This window comes from Pristis pectinata, chromosome 10 (assembly GCF_009764475.1).
Source record: "Pristis pectinata isolate sPriPec2 chromosome 10, sPriPec2.1.pri, whole genome shotgun sequence".
In the NCBI taxonomy this organism is placed as follows: Eukaryota; Metazoa; Chordata; class Chondrichthyes; order Rhinopristiformes; family Pristidae; genus Pristis; species Pristis pectinata.
The window spans coordinates 7,647,639-7,669,009 of NC_067414.1; the positions used below are offsets into that span (position 1 = coordinate 7,647,639).

The 21,371-nt window shown below is 46.0% G+C and overlaps 1 protein-coding gene across 1 annotated transcript in view; it reads left to right on the forward strand.

Annotated features, from left to right (window-relative positions):
• The window catches only part of fam83b (family with sequence similarity 83 member B), a 49,219-nt gene that overhangs the window by 21,295 nt on the left and 6,553 nt on the right, over positions 1-21,371 (forward strand). Inside the window, exon 4 of the mRNA XM_052024378.1 lies at positions 16,911-17,035. Coding sequence (XP_051880338.1) covers positions 16,911-17,035 — 125 coding nt within the window. The remainder of the gene's footprint in view (positions 1-16,910; positions 17,036-21,371) is intronic.

Genomic DNA, 21,371 nt, shown 5'->3' on the forward strand with positions numbered 1-21,371 from the left:
CCTTTGCATATTCGGTAGGTTTCAATGAGATGCTCCCTTTATCTTGCACACTAAAAAGAATCTCAAGCATCATTCACAGACTGTCTCTTCCAACTTGAACTTTGTTAACTCCAGTGTACAATACTGATGACTCTGCACACGCCTGCATCATTACCAATTTCACAGTAACCAGACTGAACACAGTACGCCAGATACAGTCTAACCAGACTTCATAAAACCAAAATCAAAAAGAGTCTTCAGATGCTGGAAATCTAAATCAGAACAAGGATAGAGTGCCCCTGGTCCTGGCCTTCCACCCCACCATCCTCCGCATTCAGCAGATCTTCTCCCCAATTTCCGTCACCTTCAAAGAGATTTCACCACCTGACACATCTGGTATTGGTTATTGGTTTATTATTGTCACTTGTACCGAGCTACAGTGAAAAACTTGTCTTACAAACCGATTGTACAGGTCAATTCATTACACAGTGCAGTTACATTGAATTAGTACAGAGTGCATTGATGTAGTACAGGTAAAAACAGTAACAGTACACAGTAAAGTGTCACAGCTACAGAGAAAGTGCAGTGCAATAAGGTGCAAGGTCACAACAAGGTAGATCGTGAGGTCATAGATGGAGTTAGAGCAGAATCTGGCCACACAGTCATGAGTGTATAGGAAGTAGAGTAGAGGGCTCAGGACGCAGCCTTGTGGGGCACCAGTATTGAGAATAATCGTGCTGGAGGTATTGCTGCCTATCCTCACTGATTGCGGTCTGTTTGTTAGAAAGTCAAGGATCCAGTTACAGAGGGAAGTGTTCGTCCTAGGTCTCGGAGTTTAATGACAAGCTTGCTTGGAATTATTGTATTGAAGGCAGAGCTGTAGTCAATAAACAATAGTCTAACGTGTGTGTCTTTACTGTCCAGATGCTCCAGAGCTGAGTGTAGGGCCAGGGAGATGGCATCCGCTGTAGACCTGTTTCACCAATAGGTGAATTGCAATGGGTCCAGGTTGTCTGGTGGGCTGGAGTTGATGTGTGCCATGACTAGCCTCTCAAAGCACTTCATGATGGTGGATGTCAGAGCCACTGGTCGGTAGTCATTGAGGCATGTTACCTTGCTTTTCTTTGGTACCGGGATGATGGTGGTCTTCTTAAAACAGGAGGGAACCTGAGATTGAAGCAGGGTGAGGTTAAATGTGTCCGCAGATACTTCTGCCAGCTGATCAGCACAAGATCTGAGCACGCGGCCCAGGACACCATCTGGGCCAGGTGCTTTCCTTGTGTTCACTCTCCGGAAGACTGACCTTAGGTCCTCCACTGTGGTCACAGGTTCAGCTGCGTTGGTAGCTGTCAGGGTGGATGGTGACAATCCACTTCCCTTTTGTTCAAAATGAACATAGAATGTGTTAAGTTCATCAGATAAGGATGCGCTGTTGTTAGCTATGCAGCCCAACTTCGTCTTGTAGCCTGTTAGGGCACATAAGCCCTGCCATAACTGGCGGCTGGTCAGGGACTCTATTTTGAGTTGGTATTGTCTCTTGGCATCCCTGATAGCTTTCCGAAGGTCATCCCTCGATCTCTTGTACAGATCAGGATCCCCATCTCGCCCTCCCCTTCCCTTTCAGAAGGGCCGTTCCCTTCGTGACCCCCTGGTCCACTCTCCTACTCCCACCAACCGGCCCTTTCTTAGAGGTACTTGCCCTTGCAGCTGGAGGCAATGCAACACCCGTCCTTTCACCCCTCCTCCTGGGACCCAAACGTTCTGTCCAGGTGAAGTAGCAATTCACTTCCACTTCAGATAACTTGATTGCTCTGCCTGTATCTCTCATCCATCTGTGATATTAGCTCAGATTGTTTTTTTTTCTTCTCTTTTATTCTTTTCCTCTGGGACAGGAGGAAAACCCCAGGCTAACCTGCTGGACATCTCTTCCTGCTCTGCATTTCAAACTCCAGCACTACATTCTTCTGTCTATGTTCCCCCTCTCTAACTGTTCCCATTCACTCATTTACCAGATAACCTTGTTTACAGTTTATGCCGATGGTCACCCCGGCTTTATCCCATCACAGACATTCCATGTGAACTCTGTTTAGAACATAGAACAGCACAGCACAATACAGGCCCTTCGGCCCGCAATGTTGTGCCGACCTTTAAACCTCGCCTAAGACTATCTAACCCCTTCCTCCCACATATCCCTCTATATTAAATTCCTCCATATGCTTATCTAGTAATCTCTTGAATTTGACCAATGTACCTGCCTCCGCCACCGCCCCAGGCAGCGCATTCCATGCCCCAACCACTCTCTGGGTAGAAAACCTTCCTCTGATAGTTTTTTACTCAGAGAGTGGTGAGTGTGTGGAATGGGCTGCCGGAAACGGTGGTGGAGGCGGATATGATAGGGTCTTTCAGAAGACTGTTAGATAGGTACATGGAGCTGAGTAAACTAGAGGGCTATGGGTAAGCCTAGTAATTTGCCTATCTACTAAGCCTATCTACACAATCAATGCCTCTCGTCATCTTATACACCTCTATCAGGTCTCCCTTCATCCTCCATTGCTCCAAGGAGAAAAGGCCGAGTTCCCTCAACCTGTTTTCATAAGGCATGCTCCCCAATCCAGGCAGCATCCTGGGTTTGTTTCCTCAGGGAGGAAGAGGCTGAGAGGTGACCTGATAGAAGCATACAAAGGGGGATAGATAAGGTGGACAGTAAGAATCTTTTCCCCATGGTTGTTCAAGAGGAGATAGGTTAACTATGAGAGGTAGGAGGCTTAGCAAGGATACGAAGTGGAGTTTCTTCACTTAGAGGGTTATTTGAATCTGGAATACACCTCACAGCATTTAAGAAGCGTCTAGACAAGAACCTGATTCACCAAGGCATGGAAGGCGACAGGTCAAATACAAATAAATGGGACCAGTACAGATGAGTGTAATTGTTGAAATGGACATGATGGGCCATGTGTTTCTGTGTTGTACAACTCCATGGTATTAGACTCCATGCCCCCTTTGATGTCCATTAGTTACAGGACATTGTGATATAAGGCACAATTTAAAAATTTGAAAATTACACAAAGCTCAGAAGTATAATGAGGAAGTTGGTAGCAGATTTCACGAGAATGTGTACTGTCAGAAGAAATGCCGAGTACACCGCAGATATAATGTAGAACTGAAGAGTGATTCACTCTGGTAGGAAGACTGAAGAAAAGCAATGTTAACTGGACAGACCAATTTTAAATGGGGTTCAGGAAAAGAGAAACCAGGGGCCCAGGGGGAGCCAGATACAAAGACCTTTATAAGATAAGATTTCTTTATTATTCACGTGTACATCGAAACACACGATGAAGTGCATCTTTTGCGTAGAGTGTTCTGGGGGGCAGCCCGCAAGTGTCACCAAGCTTCTGGCGCCAACATAGCATGCCCACAACTTCCTAACCCGTACGTCTTTGGAATGTGGGAGGAAACCGGAGCACCCGGAGGAAACCCACGCAGACACGGGGAGAACGTACAAACTCCTTACAGACAGGGGCGGGAATTGAACCCGGGTCGCTGGCGCTGTAATAGCGTTATGCATAGATGGACCGGCTGAGAAAAACCAAGTGGTAGCGAAGTTCCAAAGAACCTTTTGAAGTCACAAGAAAGATGACGGATGCTGGAATCTGGAGCAACATACAAAGCACTTGAGGAACTCAGCAGGTCAGGCAGTATCTGTGGAGGGAAATGGCAACGTCGACTATCCATTTCCCTCCACGGACGCTGCCTGACCCGCTGAGTTCCCCCAGCATTTTGTGTGTTGAACCTTAAGAAGTGAAGGGTCTGGCCCAGTTGGTTCCAGTTCTGGACACTACACGTTAGGAACGAAGACAGTCCCTTGGAGAGGGTGCAAAGGAGATTTGCTCGATTGGCTCCGGGATCTGAGGACGATTTATGTGGAAGACTAGGAAGCTGGGTTATCCTCAGAGCAGAGGAAATCGAGGGGAGATTTTCTACATGTGTTCTAAATCATGACAAAAATAAAGAAAGGGGGACTACCTGCAGTGCTGAAAGATCAGTAACTGGCAACATAGTCTCAAGATGATTGACGGTAGAGCTGGCTGTGAGACAAGGATTTGTGTCTTAGCACGCACATTACATTTTAAAAATGAATTGCTCTAATTATCTGACGGGATAATCTGTGGGCCCAGATAGCAGGAGAACTAAATAGCTCCTTCAAGTAGCTGACCCAGATGTAATGAGCTGAATATCTTTGTTATGCAGAATTCTTCTCTATAATTTTTATTTGATGCAATATCAGGAGCATTAGCAATTGGCCTATCTGAGGTGGTGCAGGGAAGGGACGGGGATAGATGGTAGCACCAGATCTCTCAGCAGTGCAATTGCAAACCATTTCAACACATGAATGGTAGTGGGAGCTTGGACTCTCTCCTGCAGATGGCAATTGATATTTGCCACTGTTTAAGTTGAAATCAAAGTGATTATGGGGATGTGGGCAAAGGACCGGTTTGTGGAGTCATGTGAATGGCAGATCAGACTTAAAGGGCCACCTGGCCTATTCTTGTACCTGCAGCAAAGGCAAGAAAAAGAAGTGCAAAGAGTTTGCTGGACGGGAGTGGATCGAGCTGAGTGAGACTAGAGACACAGGAGACTGCAGACACTGGAATGTGGAGCAACACCCAATCTGCTGGAGGAACTCAGCGTGTCGAGCAGCATCTGTGGGAGGGAAAGGAATTGATGTAGTTCTTGATACAGGGTCTCGATCCGAAACGTCAACAATTCCTCCCCGCCACCCACCCCCCCCCCCCCCCCCCCCCCACACACACACAGATGCTGCTCGACCCACTGAGTTCCTCCAGCAGATTGCTGTTTGAGTGTGACTGGAGTTGGATGTGGGACAGACTGGGTGCCCATCCATCTCAAAAGACATTAATGAATGACTTGAGTTCCTGTGTCAGTCTGACAGATCCCCACCATCATTCCCTCCTGGACCACTCAGTCTGCAAGTAGGCAACCAGCTCCATTGAATTCCACAACCTGCCAGGATGGGCTCTGAGCTCCGTCCGAGCCACTACAATCACTGCACCATTTAACAGGAAACAATGGAAGTGATCTGATCTCACACCATGGAGAGTGAGCTTGTTCATGTATTCACTCCTCAGGAGAGACGATTCTGTCTCCACTCAGGTGAGATTCACCTTCCAAAGACGTACGGGTTAGGAAGCTGTGGGCGAGCTATCTTGGTGCTGGAAGCGTGGCGACACTTGCGGGCTGCCCCCAGAACACTCTACGCAAAAGATGCATTTCACTGTGTGTTTCAATGTACTTGTGGCTAATAAAGAAATCTTATAATCTTATTTTATCTGAATGTTTCCAATACCCGATGGGCTTTGATCGAGGATTTGTAGTCTCACGCCAGAACGACCTCTGTAAACTAGGCTTTGAGGAAATGTTCTGCCAACTTGATTTCTCTTTATTGGAAAGAATCCACATTGCTGACTGGATGTGGACTTTGAACAAAAACAAATAACTCACTTCTGTTTCATTGCCCTACACAGGAAACAATTGTGGCTTAGTTCGCTGGGCTTCCCCAAAGATAAAGGCTCATAGCAATAGCAGCGCGGTGACTTGGCCAGTAGAGCTGCTGCCTCACGGCTCCAGAGACCCGGGTTCGATCCTGACTATGGGTGCTGTCCATGTGGACTTTGCACCTGGGACTGACTAAGTTTCCTCTGGGTGCTCCGGTTTCCTCCCACATTCCAAAGGCGTGCAGGTCAGTAGGTTAATTGGTCACTGTAAATTGCTCCTAGTGTGCAAGCAAGTGGTAGGATCTGAGGGTGTGGAGAGAATAAAGAAATGGGATTGGTGTGGGGTTAGCGTTTTTGGACACCCGATGGTCGGTGTGTACTCAGTGGGCCAAAGAACTGTTTCTGTGCAATCTATGACAAGACCGGAAGTCATTTCCAAATGTCAGGAGCCACCTCTGACATCAATGGGTGGGAGAGACAGGGTGAAAGGGTGCTGGGGGTGGGGTGGTAGTTGATTGGAATGTGGGAAGAATAACGTAGGTTAGGGCTTTGATTGAGGATCTGTAGTCTCAGAGCAGAACAACCTCTATAAACTGGGTTTTGAGGAAATGTTCTGCCAACTTGATTTCTCTTTATTGGAAAGAATCCACACCACTGACTGGGATGTGAACTTTGAACAAAAACAAATTACTTACCTTTGTTTAATTGTTCTGCACAGGGAAAAAAAATTGTGGCTTAGTGTAAGTTGGTGTGGACTCAGTGTGGTGCTGGCCTGTATCTCTCTGTGACAAGACTGGAAAAGGTTTCCGCATCTTGGGAGCCACCTCCCAGCAAAGGCAAACCAAGAATTCCTCCCTTCCTCTCTGCTTCTGAGTCTGGGCTACCTCAAAGGAAGAATTCATCCCCGTTGCATGCTTAGGGCTATTTAAATGCACGGGAGCTATTTCAATCATTCTTTTCACTGAATTCCAACAAGGTAAGCACTCGAGGCCTTGCCTTTCGAACCAGACATCTGGGTTTTCATAAAGCCATCAGGCACGAGTTGCAGGTTGGATATTGCCAGTAAAATAGAACCTCGGAAAATTTGATCCAATATTTACACCTGTGGAACCAAGCTGCCTTCTTACAGGGCTTCCATCTGTCAGAATCAACAACCCCAGACTATTAATTATATCAATTTCTTAATAATGTAAGTTATCAAAATCATTGTTTCATCTCAGGAAGTCCTTCGGGGCCGAGGGTGACCCATCCACTCCAACTCTATGGGTTCGGAGGTGGCAGATGAAGCCAGTGTGGGACCTGCAGACTCTGTCACAGTTGGGGCGAAGGAACCTGATGGGGGAAGTGGGTGAGGGGTTGTTTGGAAGGTTTTTGCTCTCCTTGAAGCTTTCACCTTCTCCCATCAAGGAGACTCAACGTGTTCTGTACTGTCCCAGATTTTGCTACGAGTCGGCGAGGATGTTATATTTTCTCTGGAATGCTTTGAGTACATCTTCGACTCTGTTCCCCTCTCTGCCCGGTGATCTCCTGCTGCGACGGGGTTCCCAGTGGAGCGTTCCTTTCGGGAATCCTCTGTCGAGCACACGCGTGGTGTAGGCTGCCCATCAGAGAGGACCGAGGATAATTAGAGTCTCAGTACTGGACGTATTAGCCTGGGAGATGCCACTGACGTTGATTCACTTATCCTGCCAGTGGACTTGTAGCATTCTGTGGAGATAGTGTCGGTGATGTCTCTCCAGAGCTTTGAGGTGATGGGAATAAGCTTAGCTTCATGAAAATGTCAGCAACAACATTGTGGGCCGAAGGGCCTGTACTGTGCCGTAGTGTTCTATGTTCTAAAACTCAGATGTATGATTCAAAAGCCTCTTGAGTGCTTACCTTGCTGGAGTTTGGTCCAATGACCGATAGAAATATCCCCTCACACACTCAAATGATCCTAAACATGCAACTGGGATGAATTCTTCCTCCTTGTGGTTCTGTGGCCTTTCAGCACTAAGCGTTCCTACAACAGATTTTTCTCTCTACACAATGCTCCAACCAGACAATGCAGTGCCTTGTGTACATTTTTAACACCAACTGTTCTTAAACATTGTTTTGAAATTTTCTTTTGTGTGTAGAGCAGCCAACGCAAATGATGTGATGCTTGTGCTGTGAGACAGTTTACAGATTCACTGTTGCTTTCTATTATTGGGTAAAAGTAGCTTCATTTGCCTTGGCAACCACTGCGTTGGAATTCTCCTCCACCCCCAACTTACTCTGCGATGTCGATTTCAGAGCAACAGCTTGCTTGGAAGTTAAAACGCGGAGACTGTCCATTCTGTAAGGGACCATGTTTACCCACAGTATGAAAAACTAGAACTAATCTCCTTTACCTGGCCAAGTTACTCTGTACCGCTCAACAACCTGATTAAAAAAAGACAATAGGGTAAACTGAAACCTTTTTTTTCAGGTCAGACAGTTCAGAACAAAGGGCCAAAACCTGAACATTAGAGCCAAGACATTCAGGGGTGGAGTCACGAACATGAGAACTGGGAGCATTAGCCCACATTAAGCTGTGATCCTGCCCCACCATTCAATAAGGTGATGGTTAATCTCATCTTGCTGTCTGCTCTGCTTTCCTGCCCGTTGCCCACAACCCTACAGGTCACGAATGTGAGCACAGAGTACCCCTGCACTGCGGAAAGGCCCCATTAAACCCATGTAATAGGTGGAAATGTGTTCCTACAGGAAGTTTTTCTTTCAACACTAATGCCCCCCCCCCCCCACGAGTGGTCTATAGGCAAGGGAATTCAGATTGTATTGTCAGCAGAAGAGAAAGGGTTGTTGTTTTAATTAACTAGAAATGGATGTAACGTTGTTTGATAAAGTACAAGTACTCATTGCACAAGTATCAATAGAAGGGATTGCCTTGTCAGCTTCCAGAGCAAATCTCTTAAGTGGCCTCCCGCTGTGAATCAGCAGCCTGCAATCATTGTTCTTGGTAAACTAGTTCAGTTCTCTCTATCCATTTTGTGTTTTTTTCACGTAAGTTTCAAAAGTGAATTTTTTATTCTGCATCTCAGACTTTTTGGTAGAGATTTTGAATTCTAAAAAGGTGAATTTCCATTACCTGAACTGCTGTAATGTGGAAGTACACTGAATCTCAGCAGTACATCTAATCTGTGATTCAGCCTCTGCAACTTTCTTGAGAGAAGAAATTCTCCTTTGTCTCTGTCTAAATTGGACAGCCCCTTATTCTAAAGCTCTGCCCCTTAGTTCCAAGAGGACACATTCTCATGGCATCTAGTTTATCATTCTCCCTCAGAATCTCATTCATTTCAAGTGAAGGTATGAATTAGGGGCAGGAGTAGGCAACTCAGCTCTACTGCACCAGTCAGTAAGATCATGGGTAATATTCCCATCTAGCCATGGTAACTTTGCTTATCCAAAACAAAAGAGCTGGTCATTGACTTCAGAAGAGGGGACAGTGTACATGCATCTGTCTACAGCAACGGTGCTGAGGTTGAGAGGATTGAGAGCTTCAAGTTCCTGGGAGTGAACATCACCAATAGCCTGTCCTGGTCAAATCACGTAGATGCCATGGCCAAGAAAGCTCACCAGCGCCTCTACTTCCTCAGGAGGCTAAAGAAATTTGGTTTGTCCCCTTTGACTCTCACCAACTTTTATCAATGCACCATCACAAGATCACAAGACAAGGGAGCAGAAGCAGGCCATTCGGCCCATCGAGTCTGCTCCAAGGAAAAGGGAAAAAGAAATGGGGTGGGGAAAAAAAGACTATTCTAATCCCATTTTCCAGCCTTATCCCCATATCCCTTGATACCCTGACTATTTAGATATCTGTCTATCTCCTCCTTGAACACCCCCACTGATCTGGCCTCCACTGCTGTGCGTGGCAAGGAGTTCCACAATTTCACCACCCTCTGGGTAAAGAAATTTCTCCTCATCTCTGTCTTGAAACTGTACCCTCTAATTCTAAAATTGTGCCCTCTGGTCCTGGACTCACCCACCAAGGGAAACAGCCTAGCCACATCTACTCTATCCTTTCCTGTCAATATTTTAAATGTCGCTACGAGGTCCCCTCTCATTCTTCTGTACTCCAGTGAGAACAGTCCAAGAGCCGACAAACGCTCCTCATACATAAGCCCTTTCATTCCCGGAATCATTCTCGTAAATCTCCTCTGAACCCTCTCCAACGTCAGCACATCCTTCCTAAGATGTGGGGCCCAAAACTGCGCACAGTATTCCAAATGAGGCCTCACTGGTGCCCCGTAGAGCCTCATCAACACTTCCTTACTTTTATACACTATACCTCTCGAGATGAATGCCAACATAGCATTCGCTTTCTTAACCACCGATCCAACCTGGTGGTTAACTTTTAAGGTATCTTGTACGAGTACCCCCAAGTCCCTTTGTACTACCGTACTTTCAATCTTCTCTCCTTCTAGATAATAATCTACCCGCTTATTTCTGCTTCCAAAGTGTACAACTGCACATTTCTCAACATTGAATCTCATCTGCCATTTCCTTGCCCATTCTCCTAAACTGTCTAGGTCCCTCTGCATCCTTTCTATTTCCTCTATGCTCCCTACTCCTCCACTTATCTTGGTGTCATCCGCAAACTTAGCCACACAACCATTTATTCCATCATCCAAATCATTGATGTACAAGGTAAAAAGGAGCGGCCCCAACACCGACCCCTGCGGCACACCACTAGTAACCGGTAACCAACCAGAACGAGATCCTTTTATTTCCACTCTTTGCTTCCTGCCAACCAGCCAATGCTCCACCCATTCTGCTATCCTACCCGTAATTCCATGACCTCTCATCTTATTAATCAGTCGCTTGTGAGGCACCTTGTCGAAGGCCTTTTGAAAGTCTAAATACACAACGTCTACTACCTCTCCCTTATCCACCCTACCTGTGATTTCTTCAAAAAACTCCAATAGGTTGGTCAGACAGGACCTCCCCTTCACAAAACCATGTTGACTAGGTCCAATCTTGCCTTGCGCCTCTAGGTATTCGGTAACCTCCTCCTTGAGGATAGATTCCAATAATTTTCCCACCACTGATGTCAGACTAATAGGTCTGTAATTGCCTTTGTGCTGCCTCCCACCTTTCTATACAACGGAACTACATTCGCTACCCTCCAGTCCTCCGGAACCATGCCAGAATCTATTGATTCCTGAAAAATAATCGCCAATGCCTCCGCTATCTCTACAGCCACCTTCTTCAGAACCCGGGGATGCACCTCATCCGGTCCGGGAGACTTATCAGTCTTAAGCCCCTTTAGTTTTCCTAGCACCTTCTCCCTATTAATCTCAACTGAACTCAGTTCCAATTCGTGAGACTCCTGACTAACGGGCACATTGCTTATGTCCTCCACGGTGAAGACCGATGCAAAATATTCATTCAATTCCCTTGCCATCTCACTATCGTCCGTTATAATACCTCCTGCACCGTTATCAATTGGTCCTATGTCAACCCGTGTCTCTCTTTTATTCCTTATGTATTTAAAAAAACTCTTAGAATCCTTCCGAATGTTGTCCGCCAGCTTCCTTTCATAACTCATCTTTGCTTTCCTAATGACCTTCTTAGTTTCTCTCTGCAGATTTTTAAAAACTTTCCAATCTTCTGTTTTCCCACTAATTTTTGCTACTTTGTACGCCGCCCCTTTTGCTTTTATTTTATCCTTCACCTCCCTCGTTATCCACATCTGTGCCTTTTTTCCATTCAAAACCTTCTTTTTTCTTGGAATATATCTGTCCTGCATTGTCCTTATTTCCTGTAGAAATTTCTTCCATTTCTCCTCCGCCGTCCCTCCAGCTAACTTACTCCTCCAATCAATTTGGGCCAACTCTTCTCTCATACCTTTGTAATTTCCCTTATTCCACTGAAATATCGATACACCAGTTATCAGCTTCTCCTTCTCAAACTTGAAACTAAACTCAATCATATTGTGATCACTTGTTCCCAGTGGTTCCTTTACCTTTAGTTCCCTAATCACCTCGGGTTCACTACACAGCACCCAATCCAAAACAGCCGATCCCCTGGTGGGCTCCTCAATAAGTTGCTCCAGAAAAACATCCCTTAGACATTCCACAAACTCACTCTCCTGAGTACTACTGCCTTGCTGGATTTCCCAGTCCACCTTCATGTTAAAATCCCCCATAATTATCTTCACATTGTCACTCTGGCACGCTTTTTCTATCTCAATCTGCAACTTATGGTCCACTTCCTGACTGCTGTTCGGGGGCCTATATATGACTGCTACTATTGTCCTTTTACCCTTGCTATTTCTTAGCTCCACCCATAAGGATTCCATCTCCTCTGACCCAATGTCCTTCCTTTCTATTGATTTTATATCACTACTAACCATCATGGCCACACCTCCCCCTCTGCCTACCCGCCTATCCTTCCTATACACTGTGTACCCCTTGACATTCAGTTCCCAATCACATCCATCATGAAGCCACGACTCAGTGATTGCAACGATGTCATATTTATTAACCTGTAGTTGTGCCACTAGGTCATCTACTTTATTCCTGATGCTACGTGCATTTAAATATAGTACGTTTAGACTGGTATCTGCTATTGATTTTATTGTACTTCTATTGTTCAGCAGATTATCCTGACTTTCTACCTGTCCATCCTTCTTACTATCTTCGCTACCTACTATCTTAGACATGTTCGTGTAGACCTCATCCCCTATCCTAACATTCGGTATCCTAACATCCTCATCCCCGATCCTAACATTCTGTATCCTAACATCCTGATTTGTTGTACTTCTATTATTCAGTAAATTATCCTGACTTATCACCTGCCTGTCCTTCTTGCCATCCTCAATGGATTCGTTTCTATACACTTCCTCCCTCACCTTAGCATCTTGTAACCTAGCATCCTGGTTACCATCCCCCTGCCAGATCAGTTTAAACCCTCCCCTACAACTAAATTAAACATTCCCGCCAGGATATTGGACCCTTTGGAGTTTAGGTGCAACCCATCCTTAGCAAATAGGTCTTGCCTCCCCCAAAAAAGGTCCCAGGTATCCAAGAATCTGAAGCCCTGCCCCTTGCACCAGTCACTCAGCCACGCATTTAACTGCCAGAGCTTTCTATTCTTCCTATCATTGACACGCGGCATGGGTAGTAGTCCTGAGATTACTACCCTTGAGGTCCTACTTCTCAACCTTCTCCCTAATGCCTTGTATTTCTCCTTCAGGACCTCTTCTCTTTTTCTACCTACATCATTGGTACCTACATGTACCAAGACTTCTGGCTGCTCACCCTCCCCTCTCAGAATATTCTCGACACGGTCTGTGATATCCCGTACCCTGGCACCAGGGAGGCAACACACCATCCGAGACTCATTGTCGGTATCGCAGAATCTGCTATCCGTACCCCTTACTATCGAATCCCCAATAATCACTGCATGTCGCTTCCTCTGCTGGACCACAGTACCAGACACGGTGCCAAAGTCCTGGCTGCTGAGGTCTTCCTCTATGAAGTCATCCTCTCCAACCGAATCTAAAATGAGATATCGGTTTTTGAGGGGGACCGCCACTGAGGTGCTGTCTACATATTCTTTATAACTCCTGTCTATCTCCTGCTCGCTCTCCCTAACCAACCGAAGGTCATCCAGCTGCTGGATGCATCACGACTTGGTACGGCAACTGCTCTGCCCAGGACCGCAAGAAGCTGCAGAGAGTTATGGACACAGCCCAGTGCATCACGGACACCAGCCTCCCCTCCTTGGACTCTGTCTTTCCATCTCATTGTCTTGGTGTAGCAGCCAACATAATCAAAGACCCCAACCACCTGGGACATTCTCTCTTCTCTCCTCTTCCATCAGGTAGAAGATACAGGACAGCTTCTACCCCACTGTGATAAGACTATTGAACGGTTCCCTTATACAATGAGATGGACTACGACCTCACGATCTACCTTGTTGTGACCTTGCACCTTATTGCACTGCACTTTTTCTGTAGCTGTGACACTTTACTCTGTACTGTTATTGTTTTTACCTGTACTACATCAAAGCACTCTGTACTAACTCAATGTAACTGCACTGTGTAATGAATTGACCCGTACAATCAGTATACAAGACAAGTTTTTCACTGTACCTTGGTACAAATGACAATAATAAACCAATACCAATACCAAAGACCCTGCTTCCACTGGGGAAGAGAGTTCCAAAGTCTTTTGACCCTCTGAGAGAAAAAAATATCACTTCAGTTTACATGGGTGACCCCTTATTTTTACAGTGACCCAAAGTTCTAAATTCTCCCACAAGAGGAAACAACTTCTCTTGATGCACTCTGTCAAATCCCTCAGGAGCTTATATGTTTAATCAAGACCCTTTCATGCTCCTAAACTTTAGCAGTTACAAGCCTATCCTGCCTAATCTTGGCTGATAAGGCAAACTACCCATTCCAGGTCTAGTAATCTTTCTCTGAGATCGGGTTGCCTCTCATTACTTCCGTACGACATTGGTTGAAAGTTAACGCTTCCATCAGTGCCAGTCTGAAACATTAACCCTGTTATTCCCTTCACAGCTGCTGCCTGACTGATAGAACATTTCCAGAAGTTTCATCTTTTGTCTTCCTACAGCATGCTTTTTTGTGACTTTCTGAAATTAGTGTCCCCACAATGAACCCACACTATTTTGCTTTTGTAATAGTAGGTATTTCAGATTGCATTAAGATTTATTTTGGGGGAAGTGTAAATAATATGCTTGCTTTACCTGGTACTGATAATGGACGACAACATTCCCACTGATGTTGTCGTCCATTATCAGTACCAGGTAAAGCAAGCATATTATTTACACTTCCCCCAAAATAAATCTTAATGCAATCTGAGACCCACTCTCAAACCCACCCTACCAAACATTGAAACTTCTGAATCTGAAATAGTTAAACAAGAATTTTAAGAGATGCAGCATCCAGATGGATGATTGGAGTTAAGACATGGATCAGTCGTGATCCAAATGAATGGTGGAACAGGGTCTAGGAGCTACATGGTCTATTGCTGTTCCCGTGTCCCATTTGCTCTAGCTGGGATCTGTGGTGCCATGGATAATCTACAAAAAGGTGACAGACACCATCCCAGCATATTTCAGAATTGGGACCAATCTTGCAATATTTCAAGGCTACCTACATCCTAAACATTAAAGTAGCAGAGCCCAGTGGTTCCACGTACGAAGGTGTATACTCCACTGGGGGCCTACTAGATATGCTTCACAATGATGCTCCAAAACATCATTGAGTCTCAACCATTATGTAGACCTTTTGAGTTCAGGAGACAGGTCCGAAGTCCTTGTGAGAATCTTAAATAGATCTGCTGCGTGACTGACTGCATTGATGTGTCAAGCTTCCCAGCATCATTGGTGCAGATGTCTACACAAGTTGGTTCATTCCACTGAACACAAAAGAGGTGATGAAAAGTAGCTGAGCAGGAGTGCTGGAAACCCGGATGGCATTGTGGCACAGCTATGCAGAGCTGTTGCTTCACAGGGGTTTAATCCTGACCTCCGGATACTCTAATTTCCTCCTACATCCCTAAAATGAGCTGGTGAGTTAATTGGCTTCTGTAAACTCCCACTTAGTAGGTCGATGCCAAAAAGAATCCAAGGGGTCTTGACAGGTGTGTGGGAGGGGGAATAAGATGCAGGGCTACAGGGGAAGAAAGAGAGGGGAATGGGCTGACGGGATTCATTCTGCTGGGAGCTGGCATGAATCCAATGGGTTGAATGGTTGCTTTCAGTGTTTTATGGGCTTTGCTGTGTCTCAGTTGGTGACGCTTTCACTCTGAATTGGAAGATTGTGGTTCAAGTCCCATTCCGGAGACTTGAGCTCATAACCGAGGCTGTTAAATCAGTAGTGTCGAAGGCACTGACTTTTTGCACAGATGTCAGACCTATTAGGAGGATTTAAAGGATTGTGTAGCATTACTGGAAGAACAGGCAGAGGGTTACCCCCAGTGTCACTGCCAACATTTACCCTTCAATCAACATATAAGCAGATCATGTGGTCATTATCACGCCGCAACTTGTGGGAGCAAGCTGGATGAATATTGGCTGCCACAACTCACCAGGACCACTTGTCATCTGATCTCTTCACTATCTTGCTCCAAACATGGACAAAAGCCTTCAATTCCAGGGGCATCGTCCCCTGGCAAAGCTGAAGGTGATCGGGATTATACTTCACACAAGCAAAAGTACGGTAGTGTAGCGGTTAGCATAATGCTTTACAACGCCAGTGACCTGGGTTCAATTCCGGCTGCTGTCTGTAAGGAGTCTGTATGTTCTGCCCGTGTCTGCGTGGGTTTCCTCCGGGTGCTCTGGTTTCCTCCCACAGTCCAAAGACGTACAGGTTAGGAAGTTGTGGGCATACTATGTTGGCGCCGGAAGCGTGGCGACACTTACGGGCTGCCCTGAGAACACTCCACGCAACAGATGCATTTTCACTGTGTGTTTCCATATACATGTGACTAATAAAGATCCTATATATGTAAGTTGTTTTCCCATTGAAGATCAATTATCCCTGCTACAGAATATCAGTACACTTAATGAGTCTCCATTAGTTGTCAGGAACTTTGGGATATACTCAGCATGATAGCAGAGGTAGATTTTAGTGAATGTCTTTGAAAAGGAGAGAAAGACAGACAGATACAGGGAGGGAACTCACTCAGAGTTAAATAGCCCCTGTAAAGAACCAAACTGAATTAAAGATCCCCCACACAGACTCACTCAGAGTTAAAGAGCCCTCCCACTCCCACCTCCCCTCACCCTGCCTTCTGTATATCCAACTCAGAATTAATAGGAAAGGAACTCTAGGACTTAAGAGCTTTGTAGCTGAAGACTTACCACCATTGGTGAGGTGATTATAAACAGAGAAGTGTGAAAGGTCAGAATTGGAGAGGGACAAGTAGCCTGGAGGATAGTCGGGCTGGAAGAATTCGCCGAGGACGTGATGGGCTGAGACTGTGGCTTGACTTGGAAACAAGGAACAGGTCTTTAACACAAGAGCCAGTGTGGGTCACCAGGTGCAGGGGAACAGAGCCTAATATGAGGAGGGATGGTGTGAGTTTTGTAGAACAAGTGTGGGGGGTGAGATGCTGAGAAAGCATTAAAGTAGCCAGATACCTTTTGAATATAAGCTGTTCCAGTCAAAGTAAAATTATCCCAATGTTTAAAAAGTGCTTATTTCTTACAATCACATTCAAATAATATTGGATACACTCTAATAGCATATGATAGACACAGTCAGTGTGCTCACAGACACTTAAATAAAGGATATTTTGTTTTAAAGTTTACATTTATTGATATTACTAATAAAACTAATGGGCAATTTCATTTTGGCCCTTTATCCTTTCCTGCTGGATTGAAGCAATTTCTAATTTCAACCCAATCTTCTTTCCACAGAACATCCGGATCCGAACAGTCAAGGGATTGGATTACCTTTGCAGATCAGGAAGCAAGTTCCATGGAAAGATGATGGAGAAATTCCTTCTGGTAGATTGTAAGACAGTGGTATATGGAACATACAGGTAGGTTTTCAGTTTCAGTAGATAGCACCAGTAAATCCAATGAATAATTCAGATGGAGCATCCTTATCCAAAGGCTGGTTAGAATGTGGAGCTTGCTTTCACTAAATAGCAATTGAGGTGATCAACTTCAAGCGATAAGCTTAAGCGGTTGTTAGATAAACATGAGGGAGAAAGGAATAGAAGCCTGTGCTCATTGGTTGAGATAATATTGGGCTGGAAGAGGTGCATGAACATAGAATGAATCAGATGAACTGATCGGCCGGTGTGTGGTGCAGAGAGTAGAACCGTTGCCTCACAGTTCTAATGATTGCAGAGAGCACTGCAGGTTCGAGTTTGGGTCTATTTCTGTGCTATAAGATAGATAAGATAAGATTTCTTTATTATTCACATGTACATCGAAACACACAGTGAAATGCATCTTTTGCGTAGAGTGTTCTGGGGGCAGCCCGCAAGTGTCGCCACGCTTCTGGCGCCAACATAGCACGCCCACAACTTCCTAACCTGTACGTCTTTGGAATGTGAGAGGACACCAGAACACCCAGAGGAAACTCCCGCAGACACGGGGAGAACGTACAAACTCCTTACAGACAGCGGGCGGAATTGAACCCGGATCGCTGGCGCTGTAATAGTGTTACGCTAACTGCTACACTACCGTGCCTGCCTTATATCCCTCTGTCGAGTCATAGGATCACAGAGCATGGAAACAAACCCTTCAGCACACCATGTCCATGTTGACCACCAACCATCCATTTATGCTCATCCTACGTTAATCCCATTTTTCATTCTCCCCACATCCCCATCAACTCCCCCTCCCCCACCCCCCCAGATTCTCCTGCCCACCCACACACTGGGGGCAATTTACAGTGGCCAATTAACCCACCAACCTGCGGGTCTTCGGGATGTGGGAGGAAACCGGAGCACCCAGCTGAAACCCACACGATCACAGGGAGAATGTGCAAACTCCACACAGACAGCACTGGAGGTCAGGATTGAACCCGGGTCTCCAGCACAGTGAGGCAGTGGCTCTACCAGCTGTGAGACTGTCCTGCAATTATCTGCATTGCCATTAATAGTTAATACCATGGCTATGTATTGGCTAGGTTATTAGCTTATGACATTGCTCAAGCAATGTAATCATACTTTTTTAGACAGATTAAGAAAAAGCAGACTATTAGCACGGATTAAGGGTTCAGATAGAGTCCTTAAATAATACAAGCATAACTGGCCTGGATGAGTATGTTGATGGGTGGGTTGGTAAATTTGCAGATGATACCAAGATTGGTGGAGTTGTGAATAGTGTAGAAGACTGGCGATGGATACAGCGGGATATAAATCAGCTGCCGATGTGGGCAGAGAAATGGCAGATGGAGTTTAACCCGGATAAATGTGAGGTGTTGCACCTTGGTAGGACTAATGTCAAGAGGCAGTGCACTCTTAAGGGCAAGACCCTTAACAGTATTGAAGAGCAGAGACACCTTCGGTTGCAAATCCATGGCTCACTGAAAGTGGCTGCGCAGGTAGGTTAAGAAGGCTTATGGAATGCTTGCTTTCATTAATCGAGATATTGAGTACAGGAGTCAAGAAGTTATGATGAATCTCTGTAGAACTCTGGTTAGGCCGCATTTAGAGTATTGCATGCAATTCTGGTCACCTCACTACAGGAAGGATGTCGAGGCTCCAGAGAGGGTGCAGAGGAGGCTTACTAGGATGCTGCCTGGATTAGAGGGCATGTGCTATCAGGAGAGGCTGGACAAACTTGGGCTCTTTTCTCTGGAGCAGTGGAGGCTGAGGGGTGATCTGTTGGAAGTGTATAAAATGATGAGGGGCATAGATAGGGTAGACAAGCAATATCTTTTTCCCATTATTGAGCGATCCAATACCAGAGGGCATGCATTTAAGGTGAGAGGCGTAGTTTCAGAAGGGACGTGAGGGGTACATTTTTTACTGAGAGAGTGGTGGATGCCTGGAATGCGTTGCCTGATAGGGTGGTGGAGGCAAATTCATTGGGAGCTTTTAAGAGGGGCTTGGATGGGAAAACGGAGGGATATGGACATTCTGTAGGTAGGAGGGAATAGCTATGTCGGCACAACATTGTGGGCCAAAGGGCCTGTTCTGTGCTGTACTGTTCTATGTTCTCTGCACTTGGGAGCAAATCATCCCATACAGCTCACCCTCAGACAGAGCTTCATTAGTAAACACCAGAATGTACAGTAAAATTCTGATAATCCACCATCCGACCACTTGGAAGTCCTGATGATTGGACACCTGGCTCACCAGGTGATGTTTGTCTCGTTCCCCATTTATGTGGCAGGGTTCACAAGATCACAAGACAAGGGAGCAGAAGCAGGCCATTCGGCCCATCGAGTCTGCTCCAAGAAAAGGGAAATAGAAATGAGGAATGGGGAATGGGGGAAGAAGAAGAAGAAAAAAAAACAACTATTCTAATCCCAATTTCCAGCCTTATCCCCATATCCCTTGATATCCTGACTATTTAGATATCTATCTATCTCCTCCTTGAACGCCCCCACTGATCTGGCCTCCACTGCTGTACGTGGCAAGGAGTTCCACAAATTCACCACCCTCTGGCTAAAGAAATTTTTCCTCATCTCTGTTTTGAAACTGTACCCTCTAATTCTAAGATTGTGCCCTCTGGTCCTGGACTCACCCACCAAGGGAAACAGCCTAACCACATCTACCCTGTCCTTTCTTATCAATATTTTAAATGTCGCTATGAGGTCCCCTCTCATTCTTCTGTACTCCAGTGAGTACAGTCCAAGAGCCGACAAACGCTCCTCATACGTAAGCCCTTTCATTCCTGGAATCATCCTCGTAAATCTCCTCTGAACCCTCTCCAACGTCAACACATCCTTCCTAAGATGTGGGGCCCAAAACTGCGCACAATATTCCAAATGAGGCCTCACTTGTGCCCCGTAGAGCCTCATCAACACTTCCTTACTTTTATACACTATACCTCTCGAAATGAATGCCAACATAGCATTCGCTTTCTTTACCACCGATCCGACCTGGTGGTTAACCTTTAAGGTATCCTGCACGAGTACCCCCAAGTCCCTTTGTACTTCCGTGCTTTGGATTTTCTCTCCTCCTAGATAATAATCTACTTTCCCCGACCACGCACTGGAGTCCAGCATCCAGCGCTGCCTTCCACTCACTGGACCCCCAACTCCCGCATTCCCTTTAAACTCACCTGGTCTGTTCACCCACTCCCTTTAAAATTACCAGGCTCCCTGAATTAATACTCTGAGAGACACATGAGGCTGCAGATTCTGGAATCTGGACCAGCAAACAAACAGCCTCAACATCGATTTCTCTACCTTCCGGTCTCAAGGACAGCTTCTATCCCACGGTGATAAGACTATTGAACGGTTCCCTTATACGATGAGCTGGACTCTGACCTCACGATCTACCTTGTTGTGACCTTGCACCTTATTGCAATGCACTATCGCTGTAGCTGTGACACTTTACTCTGTACTGTTATTGTTTTTACCTGTACTATATCAATGCACTCTGTACTAACTCAATGTAACTGCACTGTGTAATGAATTGATCTGTACGATCGGTTTGCAAGACAAGTTTTTCACTGCACCTCAGTACAAGTGACGATAATAAACCAATTCCAATCCCCCTCCCCTCTTCCCTTCACCTTCTTTTCCATTTTCTTCTTTTTCTTAACCTACTCCCCTCATTCCTGTGGCCCCCTCATCCCTTCTCTTCCCCCACCCTCATGACCTGCCCATCTATTCCCCACCTCCATAGAACCATACGGCACAATACAGGCCCTTCGGCCCACCATGTTGTGCCGACCTTCAAACCACACCTGAGGCTATCTAACCCCTTCCTCCCACATATCCCTCTATCTTAAATTCCTTCCCTTTATTCCATGGTCCACTGCCCTCTCCTACCGGATTCCTCCTTCTTCGGCCCTTTGCTTCTTCTACCCGTCAGCTCCCAGCTTCTGACGTCACTCCCTTTCATCCACCCTCCCCCACACACCTACCTTCCCCCTCTCACCTGGACTCACCTGTCCCCTGCCTGCGTGTGCTCCTCCCCCTCCCCCCACCTTCTCATTCTGGCTTCTGTCTTCTTCCTTTCCAGTCCTGATGAAGGGTCTCAACCCGAAACGTCGACTGTTTATTTCCCTCCGTAGATGCTGCCTGACCTGCATCTTGTGCATTGCAGCAAACAAACTGCTGAAGGAACTCAGCGGGTCGGGCAGCATCTATGGAGGGTCTCGACCTGAAACCTTGACTATCCCTTTGCCTGAAGAAGGGTCCCGACCCGAAACGTTGACCGCCTGCTTTTCTCCACGGATGCTGCC